General features: G+C 37.2%; 1 protein-coding gene across 1 annotated transcript; it reads left to right on the forward strand.

Moving 5' to 3' along the window:
• Positions 1-6,507: 6,507 nt before the first annotated feature.
• LOC120299476 (vomeronasal type-2 receptor 26-like) lies at positions 6,508-17,466 on the forward strand. Its single transcript, XM_039324330.1, has 6 exons — positions 6,508-6,692; positions 7,332-7,617; positions 9,196-10,053; positions 10,930-11,157; positions 14,238-14,364; positions 16,571-17,466. The coding sequence occupies exons 1-6, from the start codon at positions 6,508-6,510 to the stop codon at positions 17,464-17,466; spliced, it is 2,580 nt and encodes an 859-aa protein (XP_039180264.1).
• Positions 17,467-23,164: the final 5,698 nt, after the last annotated feature.

The following is a 23,164-nucleotide window of genomic DNA, read 5'->3' on the forward strand; positions in this document are numbered from 1 at the left end:
CAAGGCCAAGAAAGAAGGGGAGCCATTTTGCTGCTATGATTGCCATCTGTGTCCAGAGGGGAAAATAACAGAAAAAGGTAGGAAATTTCCAGTTATAACAGGATTAAGCCATTAGAGTATATTAACTCCACTGTGTTCTTTTTCAGACATGGATGACTGCTCTGCATGTCCAGATGATCATTATCCAAACCTCCACCGAAATATGTGCATTCCAAAGCGGATCAGCTTTTTGTCCTATGAAGAGTCCATGGGGAGCAGTCTAACTGTTCTTTCTCTTTGTTTTTTATTAAAGACAACTTTGGTTCTCATAATCTTTGTTAAACATAAAGACACCCCTATTGTCAAAGCCAACAACCGGAATCTCACTTACACTTTTCTTGTATCTCTCCTCCTCTCTTTCCTTTGTGTCTTTTTATTTATTGGGAGACCTAATAAGATTGTGTGTCTCTTCCGACAATCAGCTTTTGGACTCATCTTCTCTGTGGCAGTTTCTTGTGTATTGGCCAAAACCTTTGTGGTGGTCCTAGCATTCATGGCTACCAAACCTGAGTCAAAATTGAGGAAATGTGTTGGTGGAAGAATGGTCAGTTACATTATTCTTTCCTGCTCCCTTGTTCAATTCAGTTTTTGTGCTGCATGGCTGTTAACATGCCCACCATACCCAGATTTTGATGCACAAGCAATGTCTGAAGAACTCATCATGGAGTGCAAAGAAGAATCAGTCATGTTCTACTGTGTTTTGGGCTTTATGGGCTTTCTTGCTTTGGTTAGCTTCTCTGCTGCTTTTCTAGCTAGAAAGTTACCTGATAGTTTCAACGAAGCCAAATTCATCACCTTCAGCATGTTGGTCTTCTGCAGTGTTTGGCTGTGTTTTATTCCAACCTATCTAAGCACAAAAGGAAAATATGTGCTGGCTGTGGAGATCTTCTCCATGATCTCCTCCAGTGCTGGCTTATTGGTGTGTATTTTTTCTCCCAAGTGTTTTATCATTGTGATGAGACCTGAATTGAATAATAAACATCATCTCATGAAAAGAAAGCTTTAAATCTTCATTTGTTTGCCTCTGATTATGTATATTTTGATGATGTATTTCTTTTGGGAATATTTTTGTTAAGTAGAATTGATTAAACAACATTCTCTGGCAAAAAAGAATAAGAAAAAAAAACAAGAAATGAAGCTAAAGGAAGAATTTATAAAATTGGAATTAGAACTACAAAGAGACCGACAAAAGAAAACTCTTTAAAAAAATAGAGACAATAAAATATAAATTACATTTAGTAGAAGCTGAAGAAATGGCCCAACAAATTAAAAGAGCAAAACAAAACTTTTTTTTTTTGGAAAATGCTAACAAGCCAGGTAGATGGTTGGCTTATAAACTGAAAAAAGAAAGAGAGAAAAAACTAATAAATAAATTGTGAGATGTGAAAGGTGATTTACAATTTCAAAATGATACAGTAAAAAAAAGAAAATTGTATGAAACACTCTATGATATATAAGAAATTTCCCAGGAAAAAAAATAATGCATATATATATATATATATATATGTTTTCTGAGGTTTTCGCGGGTATTTGTATGTAGGTCTTTGGTTGTTCGGGTTTTCTCCTGCGTAAAATTGGAAGTGTCTTGGCAACGTTTCGACGAAGTCCCATTCGTCATCTTCAGGCTGGTGTTTTCAGCTTCGTGCTTTGAGCAGCAATGTGTGGTCTTAGTTGTTTCTTCCTTTTAACTGCCAGTGGGGGTATGAACTGATTGGGTGGGAGCTTGGCTGTGTTCTGATTGGGTGGAGGTGTGTTCTGAATGGTTAGGGGCTTGGCACAACCAAACAGAACACTCCCCCAGCCAATCAGAGCACAGCCAAGCCCCTAACCATTCAGAACACACCTCCACCCAATCAGAACACAGCCAAGCTCCCACCCAATCAGTTCATACCCCCACTGGCAGTTAAAAGGAAGAAACAGCTAAGACCACACATTGCTGCTCAAAGCACGAAGCTGAAAACACCAGCCTGAAGATGACGAATGGGACTTCGTCGAAACGTGCCAAGACACTTCCAATTTTACGCGGGAGAAAACCCGAACAACCAAAACATATATATATATATATATATATATATATATATATATATATATATATATATATATATGCTACCCAAAATTTCAGAGAATTTTAAAAATATGTTAAATGGAAAAATAACAATGATGGAGGAGATAGAAGCTATTAAAAGACAAAAAAATGACAGGACGCCAGGTCCAGATGGGCTACCAATAGAATTTTACAACTGTCTACAAGACATATTAAGCCCATAAATGCAAGAAGTGTGTAACGAAGTATTATTAGAGGCCAAAGTACCAAATACATGGATAAAAGCCAAAATTACATTAATACCAAAAGAAAACTCAGACTTGATCCAGATTTCTTTAATGCCAACTATGTCATACCCTCCCACATGTACTGTTGCTTCTAGTTCACCCTGTTTGTTCCCCAAGTTTTAAGCATTTGTATATAAGCATTTAAGACTTTTATGCCTGTCCGTGGGTATGTTTCCTGCATCTCCTGATCGTTGTTTGTTTTTTTATTTTTTTCTTGTCTCTGCCTACCTCATTGTTTGATTTGTTTTCTTGGTATTTATAATTAGTTTTGGGTTCTAGAGATTGGTCATCCTCCCACCTCAATTTTAGTTTAAAGCCCTCCTGATGAGTTGAGCCAGTCCTTTTCTGAATACATTTTCTCCTGTTTTCGTGAGGTGCAGCCCATCCCTTGCCAAGAGTCCTTAGCATAGGAAATGCAATCCATGATCCAGAAAACCAAAGTCTTCCTGGAGACACCAACTCTTTAGCCAGTGGTTTATTTCTAGAATTGTTTTTTCCCTCAGTGGGTGTTGGTCTTTCATTGGGAGTATGTGTGAGAACATGACTTGTCCTCCTAGCTTCTTAACTTTATTGCCTAGTTGTTTATAATCTCTAACTATTGTACTCAGGTTCTTTGTGGTGTCATTTGTCCCAATGTGGAGGAGGAGGAAAGGGTAGTAATCAGTACGCCTAATTATTTTGGTTAAGTTCTCAGCCACATCTTAGATTTTTGCTCTAGGGAGACAACATACCTCCCTGGATTGTATGTCCGGTCTGCAGAAGGATGATTCCATTCCTTTGAGGATAGACTCTCCTATTACCAAAACTCGCCTTCCTTTTTGTGGGGGCTGCAGTCTGGGGTGCTTTTCTGTTTATCTCTGGTGTGTTTGTTGATGAGATTTTTTAAGGGATATTTGAAGTGATTTTTTAAGGGATATTTGAAGTTGTTTCTTTGTTAGGCATCTGCATGTTTTCTTTGAGGGGTAGATTGTGGGTCTGTGTGTTTCCATCTAAGGGGAGAAATCAATTGCTCAGTTTTAGTGGGGCTGTTTCTGGTTGGGTTGGGTTGGGCAGAAAGGGTTTGTTAGCTGTATGCTGCTTTTTTCTTTGAGTATTGTGTTTCCTTCTATGTGTGACATACCTCCATTTGTCTTCCTCCAAGGTTTATCAGTAGGGTCAAATCCTTTGGGAGTTATTTGTTCATTAATTGGTTCAGTTTGGGTAGAGCTTTCTTTTGTACATTGGGGTTTGGCTAGAATTGCCTCTCCCACAAAATTGTGCTGTACCATCCCAGCAGTGTAAGTGAACCCAGATCATTACCCAGAAGCATCAACAGTAGGAAGAAGGGGAAATCTGCAAGATACAGCAGATGCCCTTTTAGTAGATGCATATCTTCTCCTTCTCTTTTTCCTCCTCCTCCTCCTCCTCCTCCTCCTGCATTCACAGCTTCTGGAGGCAGGTTGTTCAACTGATTAATTGTTCTAACTGTCAGGAAATTTCTTCTTAGTTCTAGGTTGCTTCCTTCAGGTGCTTTGGAGAATAGTTTGATTCCCTCTTCTATGTGGCAGCTCCTGAGATATTGGAACACTGCTATCATGTCACCCCTCGTCCTTCTCTTCATTAAAATAGACATACCCAATTCCAGCAACCGTTCCTTATATGTTTTAGCCTCCAGTCCCCTAATCATCTTTGTTGCTCTTCTCTGTACTCTTTCTAGAGTCTCAACATCTTTTTTACATCGTGGTGACCAAAACTGGATGCAGTATTCCAAGTGTGGCCTTACCAGGGCATTGTAAAGTGGTATTAACACTTCACGTGCTCTTGATTCTATTCCTTTGTTAATGCAGCCTGGCACTGTGTTGGCTTTTTTTGGCAGCTGCAGTACACTGCTGGCTCACATTTAAGTGATTGTCTACTAGGACTCCAAGATCCATCTCACAGTTGCTATTATTGAGCAAGATATCATCTATACTATACCAGTACATTTGTTTTTTCTTGTCTAAAAGTAGAACATTACTTTTTTCACCATTGAATTTCATTTTGTTAGCTAGCATTCAATGTTCAAATCTGTCAAGATCCTTTTGTATCTTAAGCCTATCTTCTGGAGTGTGGGCTATTCCTGCCAGCTTGGTGTCGTCTGCAAATTTGATGAGTTCTCCATATATCCCCTCATCCAAATCTTTGATGAACATGTTGAAGAGCACTGGGCCCAGAACAGAGCCCTGGGGCACCCCATTACACATTTCCCTCCAGGTAGTGATGCTGTCTAACCCACATTTTTCTATCTTATCAAGTTGTAGGTTGTGGTCTACTTTATCAAATGCCTTACTGAAATCCAAGTAAATTATATCTACAACATTCCTCTGGTCCACTAATTTGGCACCTGCTCAAAGAATGTAATAAGATTTGTCTGGCATGATCTGTTTTTGACAAACTCATGTTGGCTTTTGGTAATGACTTTGTTTGCCTCTAGGTGTTTGCTGTTTCATTGCTTGATTATCTTTTCCAAGATCTTCCCCGGTATTGAGGTCAGGCTGATAGATCTGTAGTTTCCTGGATCCATTTATTTTCCTTTTTTGAAGATGGAAACTACATCAGCTCTTTTCCAGTCCTCTGGTAGTTTCCCAGTGCCCCAGGATCTTCGAAAGATATAATTCAGTGGTTCTGAAATCAGTCAGTGGTTCTGAGATAATGTAAGATCTTCTGATGGATATGTGTACATTAAAGTCTGCATGTGATGGACCAATGGTTTAATACATTTTAGATATAATGGGCTTTTAAAAATGAATTCATCTTCAACACTAGTGGTCCATCTTCCAATAAATAAAGGATTTTTGACTTAAAGGTTTTTGTTAGAATGATATGTTTATGCAATTATGTGACTATACAAATGGTATAATTAAACAAAAATAATTTAAATTTAACTAAGATTTGTTAAAGCTTATGTGATCTTTGTTCCTAAAAAATTCTTTCCATTTAGATGTTAGTTTTATTTTTAACATGATCTGTTATAGGTAGTCCTTGATTTACAAAAAGTCATTTGTTTAATGACTTTTCAATATTATGATGCCCTTGAAAAAAGTACCTTATGACTGGTCCTCACATTTATGACCATTGCAGTGTCCACATATTCATGGGCTTAAATTTTTTGACACTTTGCAACTATATTTACAATAATTGCAATTTCCTGTCAGGCAATCAGCATTTGTGACCTTCCCAGTTGGCTGAAAAGCTGGGTTTGTTAATGACCATATAATTCGTTTAACAACCATGGCAAAATGGTAGAAACACATCTCCCTCTGTGAGAGAGATGAGTGGTTTCTAAGTTTGATAAATAAAATAAAAGTGAAATAAGATTAAAAAGGTATTAAAACTGGGCAGGGCTTATTTAATATCCACTTCTCTTAGGGACAGAAGTTATAATTCTAATTGTGATTGCAAGTTGATGACTAACTATATATTAATAGGATTAAATAAAGATATTTTAGTTGATTTAGTAACACCTATTTTTTTTCTTTTACATGGCAGAATTTAAAAGTTCTCAAGTTTTGTTATATAAATTATCAAGGTGTCTCAAATGGTTCTCTTGATATTCATGTTCAACTTTTTTTTTTAAAAAAAAAAGAAATTATTTTTACATTAGATTGATGTGCATCATTGCTTCTTGACCTGTGAAGGTTTCATGACTATTGTACTGAATATTTTATTAGTTGCAAAGTTGAAAAAGTTAAACATTTGTTATCTCCTCTATAATTATAAAATTAACTATGATTATCTATGCATTTGTTCCAAATCCCACAAGACCCACAAACCCATGTTGTAAAATTTGATTACCATTCCCAATGGCAATCCAAGTTATTTGTCAGTTGATCATTGATAAATGGACAATGAAAACCTGCCCTGATAGAGAAGAATGACATCAGGAGGATATTGTATCAGACATGCTCACATTCTGAATCAAGGATTTGTTCCTTAATTATTTATCCATACAACTGGATTCTCTGCATTTCACAGTAAATTTCTAGGATTTTTAAGCAATATCTTGTAAAACTTGCAATTCAATTTTTTGGTGAAGGAGAGGAGGCAAACAGACAAACATTTTAATTGATTATTGAGGTATTAATTATAGTTGTTTTCTTGGTGGGGTTAGTAGTAACAATGCCTCAAGCAGTGCACAAGGTTCCTGATATTAATTGCAATGTTATTGATCCTCTTCCTATTCTTCACAAGTACACTCAACCTGGAGATATGACCATTGCCAGCATTATTTCTCAAGTCTATACTTTTTCCAGTCCAATTCTTTTTGATCGTCACCCTTCCAGAGAACTTCAGGATGAAGTGATGTAAGTTGTTCATTTCTTCCCACATAAGATTTCTACACCATCATTAATTCACATTACACGAAGGGCAATTTAGTTTGAACTGATAGAATACATTGTATTCACATATGCTGTATCCTTATCTTCATAAGAGAGATAGTTTATCTCACCATTCTCTATTTTGTTATTCAATTTCTATGATTGTTCAGCTATGACTTTATCCCAAAGCTCAACATTCTAACAGTTATGCTAATGCCACAATAATCCATGAATGAATAAGGGCAAGATCTATTTCTATCAATTCTTAGATGTTGTTCCTAAGCAAAACTTTCTGAAATAGCTTTATATATCTTAGTGTTTAGTTAATTGGGCCAGGTTCTCACTGAAATCTAAAGATTCATAGCCAGAAGTCAATTTTACACTGAGTTCAAAGTACCTCAAGCACTTCTGTTGATTGGAAATCATTGCTTGATGATACTCAGCTGTATCCTAAATAATTTCCAAATAATAATAATGTCATGATTTCCAAGTTTATTTTTCCATTTTACTTTTCAGTGATAAACAGAATTATATATTGTAATACACTTTATGAAGTAATGTGATGTAGAACTGAAACATAATAGGTGTTGCAGTCTTTAATAAAGAATTTGATTTTCACAATAGGGTTGTATTTCAGAGTTATCAATACGTTCTGGCCCTGGTTTTTGCTGTGAAGCAGATCAGTGAAAATCTCCAGATCTTGGCCAATGTCACTCTTGGGTTCAACATCTATAATAGTAATTTTAGTCCAAGCTGGACCTTCCTTGCCTCAATGAGACTTCTTTCCATGCAAAGCACATTCATCCCAAACTACAAGTGTGATTTGGGGAACATTCCTATTGCAGTAATTGGAGGACCTGACATCTGTCTCTACATGTTGAACATTCTGTCGATCTACAAAATTCCACAGGTATTCCAGGATCATATAAATTTCTCTCAGTTCCCATTATAACTAGTTGCAACTTTTTAGAAGCACTATGTTTGGTACATAGGAAAAGGTTAATTTAAATTCCAAGGGTAATATTTCAATATGAGATTAGACCTTAGGGATTCAATAAACACTTTAAAAGAAATGGTTCATAATGTATAATAAAATGGACAAAAGTCTCTCTTTACGAATCATTAAAACAGCTGCATCTTTTTCCAGGCTCTTATAGCTCCTGTAGAAAGCGATCAAGGCAGTATCTGCAAAGTATCTGTTTGAAGGAAGAAATATGTATTACAAAGCATTGGTTTTTAAAGATGTGTAGAGCATCAGTTTCTTTTTAAAAATTAAAGGTTGTCATTCATTTAGAGAAATGGATACTACATGGTATTTTTATTAATATAAATCACAGGTAAAGTACACATCTTGACTCAATATCTGTGTCTGCCTAGGTATGACAAAGAACCCCCCCCCCTTTTTTTTGGAAAGGTAGTTAAGGCGTTCTTTAGAATGAAATAACCTTTGCAATCCAGAAGTGGTCATTTTTCATCCTTAATCTTCCTATACATATTTTACAAAAAGGTTCTCCAAAACATTACCCTTAGCTTCTTAGAGGACTTTTGGGGACCACAAAAAGATGGTTAGCTCCCTTATTCCATACTTGGCATGTTTGATATAATGATCCCATTTGGGAGTACTCTGGAATCTTAATGTAAGGACCTGCCCCAGCTAGTCCCTCAGGAAAGCAAAACTCTTAAATCCATTGAATTGAATCAAAATAACTTTTACTGAGTGAAAGTGATTACAGTAAAGTCAGGCAGAATCTGAAGGTCCCACACAAAGCATAAAACAATTACTTCATTTTCCACAATCCCAACCCTCTTGACCAGTCCACCAGTAGCCAATGAGATGCTGAGAAGATGTTTTGAGAATGCTGAGGTGCTAGGCAGGTAACAGATCACTCTCAGGGTAGAGCAGCCTTGGAACCAGGCTGCAACTGGCTTGGAGGGAGTCTGCCCCATCTCCAAGAACAATCCCATTCCCTGTTTCCCAAGTATGCACCTGACACAATAGCATCCCAAAAATTCCAATATCCCCCCCCCTCTCCAACAGGTAGGACCTATTGATGGACCTGACACTTATATTATATTAGTTAGTTCATTTCATGTTGCAGGTATTAGTCTCCAAATCTGAAGATTTCTTAACAGAACAGAGTCTGAGAATATTGAAGAGAACAGTAGTAGAAAATGCTAGTGGAAAATATCAAGAATATTCCTCTAACATAAAACCAACTTAGAACATATGTCAAACATCTAGGTACTAATTGTCCAGTTGATTGCTGTCTTGGTCACCCTTATTTGGCTCACATGGGATGTTAAAGCCTCCTGCCCAAAATTTGTGCACTGTACCACATTCACACAAGTTCTGAATTGAAGCCTGGGTTTGAGCTGGCTTGATGTTTAGAAAACAGCAATAAAATTTGGAAAATATATTTTTATTCAAACCAAGAGAAGAAGATACTAACACAACTTTTCTTTTGGTTTCTTTTACAAAATTATCTAGCTCACATATGGCTCTGCTCCAGTAATGAATAAAGAAATCCAAGGTATATTTTTACAGCAGATGTTCCCCAATGAGGCCTTACAACACCAAGGAATCCTTCTGCTGCTATTATATTTCAGGTGGACATGGATTGGGCTTCTTTCTGTGAAAGACGAAGCAGGAGAAAAGTTTGTACGGGATGTAGTCCCCAAGTTCTCTCAGCATGATATCTGCTTTGATTTTATGGAATGGTTCCCAAATGTAGCTTTTTACAGTGATTTTATGGAAGTGATGGATAAAGGACTTGAATTATATGAAGTTCTCATGAAAAGCACAACCAATGTGATAATTGTTTTTGGTGAACTTCGGACCATGTTAATTTTAAGAACACTTCTCCGTTTTTCAGAAGTAGAAGATTTAGGACTGAGAGAAAAAATCTGGGTTATGCCAGCACAAATGGATTTTGCATCAGTATCCTTTAACAGAAACTGGGATATATTTTTCATCCATGGTGCTTTATCTCTCTCCTCTCATTCAAAGGAAGTGTTTGGATTCCAGGAATTTCTTCAGAGCAGAAATCCAACAACAGAACCACATGATGGATTTATCAGAGATTTTTGGGAGCAGGTGTTTGATTGCTCATTTCCCAACGCTAAAAAAAGAATTAAAAGGCCTGAGAACATCTGTACTGGAGAAGAGAAATTGGAGACTCTACCTACTTCTGCTTTTGAACTTAACATGAGTGGCCATAGTTACAATGTGTACAATGCTGTCTATGTCATGGCACATGCTCTGCAATCAATGTATTCTTCTAAATACAAGCAAAGAAATTGGGTGAATTTGGAGAAACAGAAATTTCAGGATCTACAATCATGGCAGGTACGTTTACAGCAGAGAACATCAGAACAATTTATAGTATTTGTAACTTTTGACTTAAGTTTTAAAAAATTCTCCATAACAAACTCTACTTGGTTTTTTTTTCTTTAAAATATGCTCATAAATACAAAGAGTATGTCTATATCCAAGAACGTTGTGACCCTGTGACTTTAAACATGTTGTAATATGAGATAAACACCATATAAAACCCACCAGTGGACATTAGGAGACACATCGGAATTGAGAGATTTCTCTGTCTTCTTCTTCTGCACAGAATACTGTTTATTTCAGAGTCTCCACTCTAGTATATTCAATTAGATGTGCCAATCAAGTTATTTACCAAATGCTTTTTGTAATTCTCCACATATGCATAAAAACAACACTCTTCATAAACAAACCATGCATCTGGACACATAATACTGGAACAAGGACTGAATAGCACAGCCAGTGATAGATTGCTATGGGTGGTTTCCCAAGATTCCTCCAATCAATGATTCACAACACATTCCTTACAAGCACACTTTTAAAATTTCTGAGCAAAAAAAAAGGACTATCAAATCATCAATTCTTTCTAGATAGAATGTCCAGAAGCACACAGATGTCCTGAGCAAGGACTAAAAACTATCCATGAAGAAAAAGTCTCATTGAAAGAGCCATCAGAAGATTCAATTCCACCCATGAAAAACTGCATGTTCTCATCCTCTCATGTCTGAAGAACCACAACTAATTCCAGCTAAAATGTGAATTGTTGTCTAGTTACTGTTTAAGCAATTAGTCTTCAAATAGGAAACTTTTAAGTTCTTACATATCAAATTGAGATTTACTAGAAATGCATTAAATTTACCTTTATATATATATTTCTGTCTCTCTCCAATTTAGCTTTGCCCTTTTCTGAGTAGTGTCTCCTTCAACAATAATGTGGGTGAAAAGATCTCTTTTGATAGATATGGAGAATTTATTGGAGGATTTGATATTATAAATTGGAAAACTTTTCCAAACAGGTCATTTTCTAAGGTAAAAGTGGGAAGAATAGATCCTTTTGCTCCTCCAGACAAAATCTTCAATATCCATCTGGAGTTCATTACATGGCCAGAAAGCTTTAATCAGGTAAGAGACATGGTTATCTGCCCTAAATAAGTTTAGCAAATTTAAAACAAAACAAATCAAAATCCCCAGACTTCAATAAAAGTTATTTCTTAGCTTAGTCATTGGGTCACACTCAACTTCCTGGTGCATTTGTTTCCTCTTATAAGAAACACATAGTCTTGGATATGACTTTCTGTGATCTCTCACACAATGCTCAAAAGTTCTCAGACTTGAAACCAACTCTAGAGAGTAAGCAGCAAATTATTGATTTCAATTTTGGTAGAACATAAGCAAAGTTCTATTCTAAACAAATATTTGTCACTCAGTAGCTCTTTCTCTATCCCCAATGATTCCCATGGCATTTTTTCCACTCCATAGAAGAGAGCATTCATCCTTACAACACTTGATATTTTATTATCCATGTTTTGGCCATAAAGGCTTACTAACATTCCTCTTCAGAACTGCCTAAATCCATGCTTGGATGGATTAAGAGACAGATTTATGAGTGTTGTTATCATTCCCCTTGTATCACTTTTAGAATTCTGATTCAGTAACTGTCTCTTAAAGAATACAACAGGATTTTTGTATTAGCAGACCAACTTTACTGAAATTGCTTGGAAAATTGTCAAATTTGGATGAATTGAAATTGATATAAAATTTGTGGTCAATGTTTGGACAGATATATACATATATGTGCCATCCATTCTTATGTTTAACTAATCCTTCATGAAAGATTTGTTACTGATTGTTTCAGTTTTATTTACTAGAATAACTCTTACTTTGTTCTATTAGATTGGATTGTTGCTGAAACATTTCAGTTATTGATCAATTAATTGATCAATCGGTCAACTCTAAAACAAGCCTGATTTTGGGAATGTTTGTGTGTGTGATGCATTTCTAAGTATAATCACACCGCATATGTTTTTTAATTAAATACAAAATTCCTGATCTGAACTGTAATCTGCAAATCATATTATAAAGGCATTTTAGCCATGATTTTGGAATAAAGTATAAAGACCTTATGTCTTTTTCCCCCCCTATGCTCTGCTGCCTTCCAATAGTGTTAGGCTGCAGCTATAGCTCTCATATTGCCCTAACTGTGATGGCCAGATATTGTTGTCTATAGCACATGGGTTGATGGATATTAAATTCTATTGTAGATTTTTCACTTATCTGAAACATCATTTATTTATTTATTTATTTATTTATTTATTTCTAAAATTTATATGCCGCCCAATCCCAAGGGACTCAGGGCGGCGTACAAAATTAAAACAATAATCTGACATTAAAACAATAAAATAAATACATTCATACAGCGTGTCCGATCATATCCCCCCCCCCCGGGGACATCAGCCCCAGGCCTGCCGGAACAGGAGAGTTTTAATGGCTTTCTTAAAGGCCGGCAAGGTGGGAGTAGTTCGAACCTCGGGGGGAAGTTGATTCCACCAGGTCGGAGCCACCACAGAAAAGGCCCTTCCCCGAGGGCCCGCCAGCCGACATTGTCTGGCCGACGGGACCTGAAGGAGGCCCAATCTATGGGACCTCACCGGTCTCTGGGAGCTGTGCGGCAGAATGCGGTCCTGTAAGTAACCTGGCCCTATGCCATGAAGGGCTTTAAAGGTGATAACCAACACCTTGAATTGCGTCCGGAGACCCACAGGAAGCCAGTGCAGCTCGCGGAGGATAGGTGACACGTGGACGTACCTTGGCGCGCCCACAATCGCTCTCGCAGCTGCATTCTGAACCAACTGCAGTCTCCGAACGCTCTTCAAGGGTAGCCCCATGTAGAGCGCATTACAGTAATCCAGTCTTGAGGTGACAAGGGCATGAGTGACCGTGAGTAAAGCCTCCCGGTCCAAATAAGGCCTCAACTGGTGCACCAGGCAAACCTGGGCAAAAGTCCCCCTGGCCACAGGCGATAGATGTTGTTCCAAATTTAGCTGTGAGTCCAGGAGGACACCTGGACTCACAGCTTTATATTTATAATTCATTCATTCATTCATTCATTCATTCATTCATTCATTCATTCATTTTGTATAGCTGCCCATCTCATCAGAACTTATTCTGGATGGTATAGCAGAATTAAACAAAACTACAATATAAAAAGGAGGTTGATGGTTCAGCGGTTAAAAATGCTGAGCTTGTCAGCTAGAGATCTGACAGCCTGGGTTCGAGACTTGAGTGCTGTGCAACAGGGTGAGCGGTTGTTCCTGCCCCAGCTCCTGCTCACCTACCAGTTCAAAAGAATGCAAATGCAAGTAGATAAATAGGTATGACTTTAGTGGGAAGTCAACAGCATTCCATGTTCCTTTGGCTTATAGCCATGCTGGCCACACGATCGTGGGAATTGTTTTCAGACAAAGCTGGTTCCCTCAGCTAAGAAATGGAAATGAGCACTAGCCCCTAGTTGGACTTGTTTGGAAAGGGGAAACCTTTACATTTACAATATAAAATCAGCTCTTATAAAACAATTATTATAAAACTATAGACAACTATTAGTATTTTTTTTAAAAAAAATAAAAATTAAAGCATACAAACCACAATGGATAGAGAAGTCTAGCAACCACATTTCCCTGACAATAGGGGAGGGAACAGAATATTGCATAAGGCTGGTACCATGGAAGAGAATGTCTGCCTCCTGAGAACCATCAAATGTAGGCCCCTTCCAGATGGAACCTGTAACAAGCTCTCTCTATGGGATCTTTACACGATGTACTTTATACCATAAATGACACTGAATTTTTAATATTGCCATGCACAATCCTAGGAACCCTTCAAAGGAATCTTGACTTTTTTTGGGCAATAGCTTTTTGCTGAGGGTTTGCATGGTATGTTTCATTAATTGTTAACTACATTGAGAGACAAAAGCTGCAAATATTTAGCATTTGATCAAAATATTTATCATGCACATTTTTTCCAAGAATATTGAAGGTTCTAATAGTGATTTGGAAACTCTTTGATTATTAAACAATAAGCCTTGTCAGCATTTGTCATTCAGCCATCTTAAATTGTTAATTTTCTAGCATGAAGTAAATCTCAAATCTATCTATCCTTCTATCCATCTGAATGCTAATATATTATTCTTATTTTTGCGGGAATAGGCACACCCCATTTCTGTGTGTAATGATCATTGCCAACGAGGCTATAGGAAGACCAAGAAAGAAGGGAAGCCATTTTGTTGTTATGATTGCCTTCCATGTCCGGAAGGGAAGATTTCAGCTAAAAAGGGTAAGAGATATCATGTACAGAGGATTCTTTTCAAAGGAAAAAAAATAATGGGAGTGAATCAGTTTCTGAGGAGTTATCTAGGCAGATATGCAATCCTCTCACTTGTGAAATTATTCATAATAAAAAAGTGCATGAGTTTATAAAGATACACTTCAGATATAAGCACAGGGGAGATGCAGAAAATACATCCAAGGAAATAATGGGACATAAAACAGACAGCAATAGCAATAGCACTTAGACTTATATACCACTTCATAGTGTTTTATAGCACTTTCTAAATGATTTACAGATTCAGCACATTGACCCAACAATCTGGGTCCTCATTTTACTGACCGCAAAAGAATAGAAGGCTGAGTCAACCTAGAGCCAGTCAAAATCAAAGGAATCAAACTCCTGGCATTGAGCAGAGTTAGCCTGCAATATTGCATCCTTACCACTCTACCACCATAGCTTTGAGCTTTGAGTTGCCTGTTGAAATCTCAGGAGCTGAATTCTTCCCTGACCAGCGTGGAATAAATTACTAAGAACAATGCCATTTTAATCAATCTTTATTCTTGCTAACTACATGGACAGATGCATATAGTTTTGGCAATATCTGCCTTCTTTCTGGGGCTGAGAGGCAGTGAATGACCCAAGGTCACCCAACTATTTTTCATATCAAAAGGGAGGACTGGAATTCACATTTTCCTCACTTTTAGACAATCTGTCTTTAAGCAAACTGGCAATCAAATCAAAGTTCCCTATAATATTAATAACATGTATCTGACCTTCACTGTAAAGTGTCTGGATCAGAACTTTCTAGTATTATAGTATTTTTAAATCATCCCTGACCAAAATATCTCAAAATCAGAGTTTTTTCAATATTATAAATCCTGTACCAATTGTACACATACAAAACTTTGTGTATGGTTGCATATAATTTGGCAAAGGTTAAGTTAGAGTAACTTTTTTTTATTCCTCCCATTGATGCCATGGATATTGGGAGAGTATTTCCAATGTTATTTCCAGCAGAAGTTGTTTGGGGCAGAATCAAACTACCTTCATATTAATTTATTTGTTTCTTTCATCTGATTTTCATTTTCACATCTCAGCCTGAGTGCTTCATGGTCATGGTCTGTGTATGGGGGCGTATACTGGTTCGTGTCACAGACTATAAATAAATTTCAATGGTTAGTTTAGCCATAGATAATTGTTCTCATGTTCCGGGTCAATGCCCAACCCACAAAAAACTTGACACCAGATGACTACTTGGACTGATCCATAAATATTTTCTCCTTAGCAACATCCAAGAAGTTGCCTTAATTTTCCTCCTAGGTCTGAGAGAAAGTAGCAGGTCCAAAGCATGAAGATGGTTTTCAGGTCTAAGGTAGGGCTGATAGGTACACTGAATCGACTTCACAAGAAGGCTGAAACTACTTTATTATGATTACTTATAATAGGAGAATTTTGAAATTCTGGTTATGCTACAACTCTTCCCTTATAGCCCAATAAATTAAGGAGGTTTCTGCCTGAGTTACTTCCAAACGTTATCTCATCACTCTGGATTTTTTTAAAAAAAAAATCAATCCCTTATGATGGTTTGCATATTTCTCTTAAAGTCATCTTCCTTACTCTCTACACTACTAGTAATTCAGGACTTTTAACTACTATACCAAATGGGCTATCATGTCAAATGAAAGCATACCATAAATAAAGTTGCACTCATGGCAATGAGTGTACAATTGGGAGACTTGAAAGATAAGATTAAAGATAGATCATCAAGGAGAAAATCAACCTAGGTGGTCATTATGATTTGAAAACTGCTTGATGGCATATAATCAATCAGTCAGTCAAAATAATGAGCTTCTTTATAAGGTATTTCCATCAAAACTTTCTAAAACTAAAACCCGGTTCATTCATTCCTGGCAATAGATATGCATTTATAGTAGAATCACACAATTTGAGATGATGGGATAAGATGGCATGGTTGTATCTATTCCACACAGATGATGCAAACAATATTAACAGACTGATAGATTACTTCCCATATCTCAGCAGATGTTTTGTAGGCATAATCTAATTGTTTTCTATTAATTAATTTGTTTGTTTGGTCTCATTTTTATCTTCATGTTTCAGACTAAGTACCTCATGGCCATGTTCTGCCAATAGAGGACATATGATGATTAGTTTAATGGATTATAAATTGTTTTTTGATGGTTGTTTTTAGATACAGCTGACTGTTCTCCATGTCCGGAAGATCAATACTCAAATCACAACAAAAATTCATGCATTCCAAAAGTCATAACTTTCTTATCATATGAAGACACTCTGGGAATAAATTTGACTATTTGTGCTCTTTCTTTTGCTTTCATCACATCTTATGTGCTCAGGATCTTCATTCAATACAGGGACACTCCCATTGTCAAAGCCAACAACAGGAACCTCACCTACATTATCCTCATCTCCCTTCTACTTTCTTTCCTTTGTGTCTTGTTATTTATTGGGAGACCAAATAAATTTGTGTGTCTTCTTCGACAACCAGCTTTTGGCATTATCTTCTCAGTGGCAGTTTCCTGTTTGTTGGCCAAAACCATTGTGGTTGTCCTAGCATTCATGGCTAGCAAGCCTGGGTCCAAAATGAGGAGATGGGTGGGGAAAAAAGTGGTGAACTCCATTGTATCTTCCTGCTCTCTTGTTCAAGTTATCATTTGTACATCATGGCTGATGACATTTCCACCATACCCAGATTCTGATAAGCATTCAGTGTCTCAAGAAATCATACTAGAATGCAATGAAGGATCGGTGACCATGTTTTACTGTGTCTTGGCCTTTATGGGCTTCTTGGCCATTGTCAGCTTATCTGCAGCTTTTCTAGCTAGGAAATTACCTGACAGTTTCAATGAAGCCAAATTCATCACCTTCAGCATGTTTGTCTTCTGCAGTGTTTGGTTGTCCTTTGTTCCAAGCTACCTGAGTACCAAAGGAAAATATATGGTGGCTGTGGAGATCTTCTCCATATTATCTTCCAGTGCTGGTTTACTGGGTTGTATCTTTGCCCCCAAGTGTTTTATCATCCTGTTCAGACCTGAACTGAACAGCAAGCATTTGCTCATGAAGAAATAAATTTTAAATGCTGAAAAATTATTCTCACTAACTAATGCAGGTTCTCTTGCAATAGGATGAGGTCAAACAACTCAAAGTCCATCACCTTATCATCATAGCACATTGTACCACATTAGGACAAATCCAAGTACTTTTATTACAATCTGATCAGCCTTATTCTGTGTATTATTGTGCAGAATACAAGTAGTCCTTGACTTAGAAGCATTTGTTTAGCAACCATCCAAGGATATGTTAGTGCTGAAAAAAGTGACTTACAAGTGATCCTCACATTTACAATTGTTACAGCATTTCAGCATCAAATAATCACCATTTCTGACCTTTCCAAGTGGTTTCTGACAACCATAGTCAATGGGTGAAGCTGGCTTCATTTAACAGCTTTATGCTTCACTTAACAACTGGGGTATTCAGTTAAGACCATGGCAAAAATGGCAATATAATTGGGAGTGACTTACGTAACAATTTCCTCATTTAGGAATGCAAGTTCCAGTCCCAATTATGGTTGAAAATTGAGTATTAGTTGTAATGTGACTGTTCGAAACATGTTTATATCGATTTTCAATATTGTAAGTAATGGAGATAAGGTATTTTCAAGGTCTGATAAAATTCTAGTGCCACTATAGATATTGTATCTCTGGAAGGCATCAAGATATTGTCTAAGTCTGCACTAACTCAGAGGTATCAGAGGAATGAATTTATTATTCCAATTTTAAGGCGTTCACTTATATAACAACTTCGGCATTTGTGCATCACAATGGGAAAATCAACTTTGTGATTTGATTGTGATTTTGCCTGTAGTGAAACTGCTTACCAATATCCAAAGAGCTGGATTAATGGAAACAAACTTGTAAGCATCTTGAAGTCAGGATACTTAAGAGTCTATTTCCATTAATCCAGCTCTTTGGATATTGAACAAAATTCTAAAATTTGCAGTGAAGTGTGGACATGTAGAAAAGAGAGCACTATTTTATTTTTTCTTTCTTGTAGTTTCAACCTCTGAGAATTCAGTACTTAATTCTTTGGAAAGCATATGTCTGTATTGTACACAACTTTATTAACTTTACACATGGGTGACTAGGTGGATTATAATGTTGAAATATCGAAGCTCGCAAAAATGTTCTGAAGAGTCCTCAGCATTTTCTCCCCCAGGGAAGGCTTCAAGCCATGATTTTAAAAAGAATCCCACATTCCATTTTTCACAATCTATCTTCTAGATATGCCAGATTATGGCTATAACTACCATCATGGTATAGCTGTGATAATCTTATTTACTGTACATGCAATTGACGTAATTCCTGTTTATTGCCAATCTACATCTCTTTCCAAATGAAATCATTACAATATATACTGCTGATCATTAGTTCATTTCAAAACTGTAGGTTCTTCAAAATGATTGACACCACTAGAAATTTTTTATTTTCATAATGCTCCAATATGCTTCTGCTTCATTTGTACATAGACACATTCTCTTTCTTTGCATAATACATTAACCTCCTTATGGTAATATATTGCCCAACGTTTTTGGCTCTAGATTGTCATCTATGGAGTTTCTCAGTCATCCATGTCATAGTTATCCCAAAGATGCTTTTTCATGAGGCAAGAAGCTGAAGAAGCTTCTTGGATGAGAAGTGAAACATCTTCAAAGCATCTTTGGGATAACAATGACTTGGATGACTGAGAATTTCCATAGACATTTAGCTATGCACTAAAAGCTGAAGAAGCTCCTTGGATGAGAAGTGAAACATATTCAAAGAAAAGCAAGAAAGTCCAGTTGCCTCATGAAAAAACATCTTTGGAATTCTAGATTGTTGACTACCAAGCCTAAAATGACAAAATGAATGGAGGAAGTGAGGTCCATTGCATTTTGCTGCTCTCTTTTCAAGCCACCATTTGTGCCTCATAGCTGATCACATTCCCATCATTCCCACATTTTTATAACTACTCAATGTCTCAGGAAATTGTAGCAGAATGCAAAGAAAGATTTAGGACCACATTTTATTGTGTTTTGGGCTTGCTTCATAGACTGACATCAACTGGGAGACAAACTCCGCACCAAGTGGAAGATCAAACAGGTTCCTGGCAAACCTAGCAGACAACTTTGTCTCCCAAAAAGTAGAGAAGGGAACTAGGGGATTAGCCATTTTAGATCTAATTCTCACTAACAGAGATGAAATGATAGACGGTGTTGAAGCCATAGGAACCCTGGGAGGAAGTGATCATGCAATATTAGAATTCAACATTATAGAAGCACAACCAATAGAACACAGTCAAACTAGAGTCTTGGACTTCAAGAGAGCTAATTTCAATAAACTTAGAGAGGGCTTGGGAAGGATTCCATGGATGAGAATCCTCAAGGGGAAAACAACTCAAGAAGCTTGGGAAATTTTGAAAAATGAGATAATAAAAGCACAGTCTAGCACAATACCAACAAAGAGGAAAAATAACAGCTCTCAAAAGAAACCAGCATGGCTGCATAAAGAACTCTCTGACAAATTGAAAGATAAAAAGGACAAGTATAGAAAGTGGAAAGAGGGGAACATAACTAAGTCAGAATATCAGCAAATAGCCCGAGCCTGCAAAGATGAAGTGAAGAAAGCCAAGGCTCAAAATGAACTAAGGCTTGCGACCAAAGTCAAAAATAACAAAAAAAGCTTCTTTCAACATGTAAAAAACAAGAAAAAAGTGAAGGAAATGATTGGTCCATTAGTGGGTGGAAGTGGCAAGAAGGTGACAAGCAACAGGGAGAAAGCAGAACTATTTAACTCATTTTTTGCATCTGTCTTTACACAAAGGGAAAAAACAGACCAACCTATCAAAAATAGTGCCATAAAAAACAAAACAGAAACACAAGTTAAGATAGGCAAGAAAATCGTTAGTGAGCACCTGTCCAGCCTAGATGAGTTCAAATCGCCAGGACCAGACGGATTACACCCCAGAGTTCTCAAGGAACTGGCAGATGTGATATCGGAGCCACTGAACTATATTTTTCAAAGATCCTGGAACACAGGGGAACTACCAGAGGACTGGAAAAGAGCTGATGTAGTTCCCATCCTCAAAAAAGGAAAAAAAATGGATCCAGGAAATTACAGACCTATCAGCCTGACCTCAATACCTGGGAAGATCCTGGAAAAGATAATCAAACAACGAATCAACGAACACCTAGAGGCAAACAAAGTCATTACTAAAAGCCAACATGGGTTTGTCAAAAATAGATCATGCCAGACAAATCTTATTGCATTCTTTGACCAAGTGACAAAATTAGTGGATCAGAGGAATGCTGTGGACATAATTTACTTGGACTTCAGTAAGGCATTTGATAAAGTAGATCACAACCTACTACTTGACAAGATAGAAAAATGTGGGGTAGACAGAACCACCACCAGATGGATCCGTAGCTGGCTGACCGGCCGTACTCAGCGAGTGGTCCTCAATGGAACTGCATCTATATGGAGGGAAGTGTGTAGTGGGGTGCCCCAGGGCTCTGTTCTGGGCCCAGTACTCTTCAACATCTTCATCAACGATTTGGATGAAGGGATAGATGGGGAACTCATCAAATTTGCAGATGACACCAAGCTGGCAGGAATAGCCAACACTCCAGAAGACAGGCTTCAGATACAGAAGGATCTGGACAGACTTGAACACTGGGCACTAACTAACAAAATGAAATTCAATGGTGAAAAAAGCAAGGTTCTACATTTAGGCAAGAAAAACCAAATGCACAAGTACAGCATAGGTGGCACCATGCTCAATAGTAGTAACTGTGAGAGGGACCTCGGAGTCCTAGTAGACAATCACCTAAATATGAGCCAGCAGTGTGCTGCAGCTGCCAAAAAGGCCAACACAGTGCTAGGCTGCATTAACAGAGGGATAGAATCAAGATCACGTGAAGTATTAATACCACTCTTCAATGCCTTGGTAAGGCCACACTTGGAATACTGCATCCAGTTTTGGTCACCACGATGTAAAAAAGATGTTGAGACTCTAGAAAGAGTACAGAGAAGAGCAACAAAGATGATTAGGGGACTGGAGGCTAAAACATATAAGGAACGGTTGCGGGAATTGGGTATGTCTAGTTTAACGAGGAGAAGGACAAGGGGGGACATGATAGCAGTATTCCAATATCTCAGGGGCTGCCATAAAGAAGAGGGAATTAAGCTATTTTCCAAAGCACCTGAAGGCAGGACAAGAAGCAACGGGTGGAAACTAATCAAGGAGAGAAGCAACCTAGAACTAAGGAGAAACTTCCTGACAGTGAGAACAATTAATCAGTGGAACAGCTTGCCTCCAGAAGCAGTAAATGCTCCAACACTGGAAGTTTTTAAGAAGAGACTGGACAGCCATTTGTCCAAAATGGTGTAGGGTTTCCTGCCCGAGCAGGGGGTTGGACTAGATGACCTCCAAGGTCCCTTCCAAGTTTACTACTATTACTATTACTTTTTGGCCATTGTTGACTTCTTATCAGCTTTTCTAGCCAGGAAATTACCTGATAGTTTCAACATATCTAAATTCATCACCCACAACATGTCTTTGTACTGCAGTGTTTGGTTTTCCTTTATTTCAGCCTACTTTATCATTGTGTTTGGACCTGAACTAAGCAAGAAGCATTTACTAATGAAAAGAAAGTACTGAAAACTAAAAGGAAGAAACTGAAACTTCATAGTCATATTGAGAAAGGTTTTTAATATCATGAGGAAATTTTAGGCTGATGGTAACCAAAGAGAAACTCTATTCACAGATTTAGCCAGAGTCTTTTTTATTTTCTTTGGATTTCAGCTCAGCTAGATAGAACTGAGAAGATCATTGGGATCTTGTTTACTTTCAGAAAGGCTGAAAGCATCTTGTTAAGGATGCTTCACTAGGAAGGGTGACCTTCCTCACTTCTAAGAATGAAATAGAAGATAACTATTGCATCATCTTGTCTCTTCAATTGCTTCATGTTTGTCACATTTCAGAGTTTGAAATATTCTGGTTCCCCCTGCCTCAAATAACACAGAGTTCCAAATACAACTTTAATACCATTTAAAAATATGTAACATGAAAGTAAGTTTCTCACTTAGCATCTATTATTTGGATTATTTTTTATGGGAACCAACTTTTTATCTTTGTTCTTCCTTAGTCCATGCACAAAAACTGGCATTTGCTAAGGTAGAATAAACATGTTTTTTCTTTGATACTTTTTTGCAAAATGTCTTATGCTAATCATAACAAACATAATCATGATGTTTCTTGTCATTATTGAATTAACATCAAATTTAGTTCTCTCCTTGTCTCAAGAGAGCTACCATAACCATCAAAACCAAATCAGAACTGAACTGTGTGCAATTCACAGCTAGACCTGGAGATATTGATACAATAAACATTTCTTTGAGATCTGAGAGAACATGTAATTATAAACAAATGAATTCAGGTAATTATCCAATTAATCCCAATTATTTCTGCTTCTTTTACAAGTCTCCGGGCAAGTGAGATATGTTAAACCAAATTGTAATCAAAAACAAAGGTGTACCATTCTGATCTGGATTGGAAGAAACATTTTCTATTAAAAATGCTTATTTGACTATAAAAGCCACATAAACCAGCAGAGTAGCCTTTCAAATGAGGGTATGCTATTTAGCAAAGAATTCAATCAGAGGTAACGTGAAGTCAAAGAAAGTGATACAAAAAAGGAATTATGTCATGCAAGTTTTCTATCCTGGTGATA

The sequence above is a fragment of the Crotalus tigris genome, unplaced genomic scaffold, assembly GCF_016545835.1.
Source record: "Crotalus tigris isolate CLP2741 ecotype Arizona unplaced genomic scaffold, ASM1654583v1 scf7180000024297.1652928, whole genome shotgun sequence".
Lineage (NCBI taxonomy): Eukaryota > Metazoa > Chordata > Lepidosauria > Squamata > Viperidae > Crotalus > Crotalus tigris.

Bases quoted from the DNA above. Each gene is read 5' to 3' on its own strand.
- LOC120299476 (XM_039324330.1), top strand. From the start codon at position 6,508: ATGCCTCAAGCAGTGCACAAGGTTCCTGATATTAATTGCAATGTTATT. The intron at 6,693-7,331 runs GTAAGTTGTTCA...TTTTCACAATAG, and splicing joins GAACTTCAGGATGAAGTGAT to GGTTGTATTTCAGAGTTATC. The intron at 11,158-14,237 runs GTAAGAGACATG...TTGCGGGAATAG, and splicing joins GGCCAGAAAGCTTTAATCAG to GCACACCCCATTTCTGTGTG.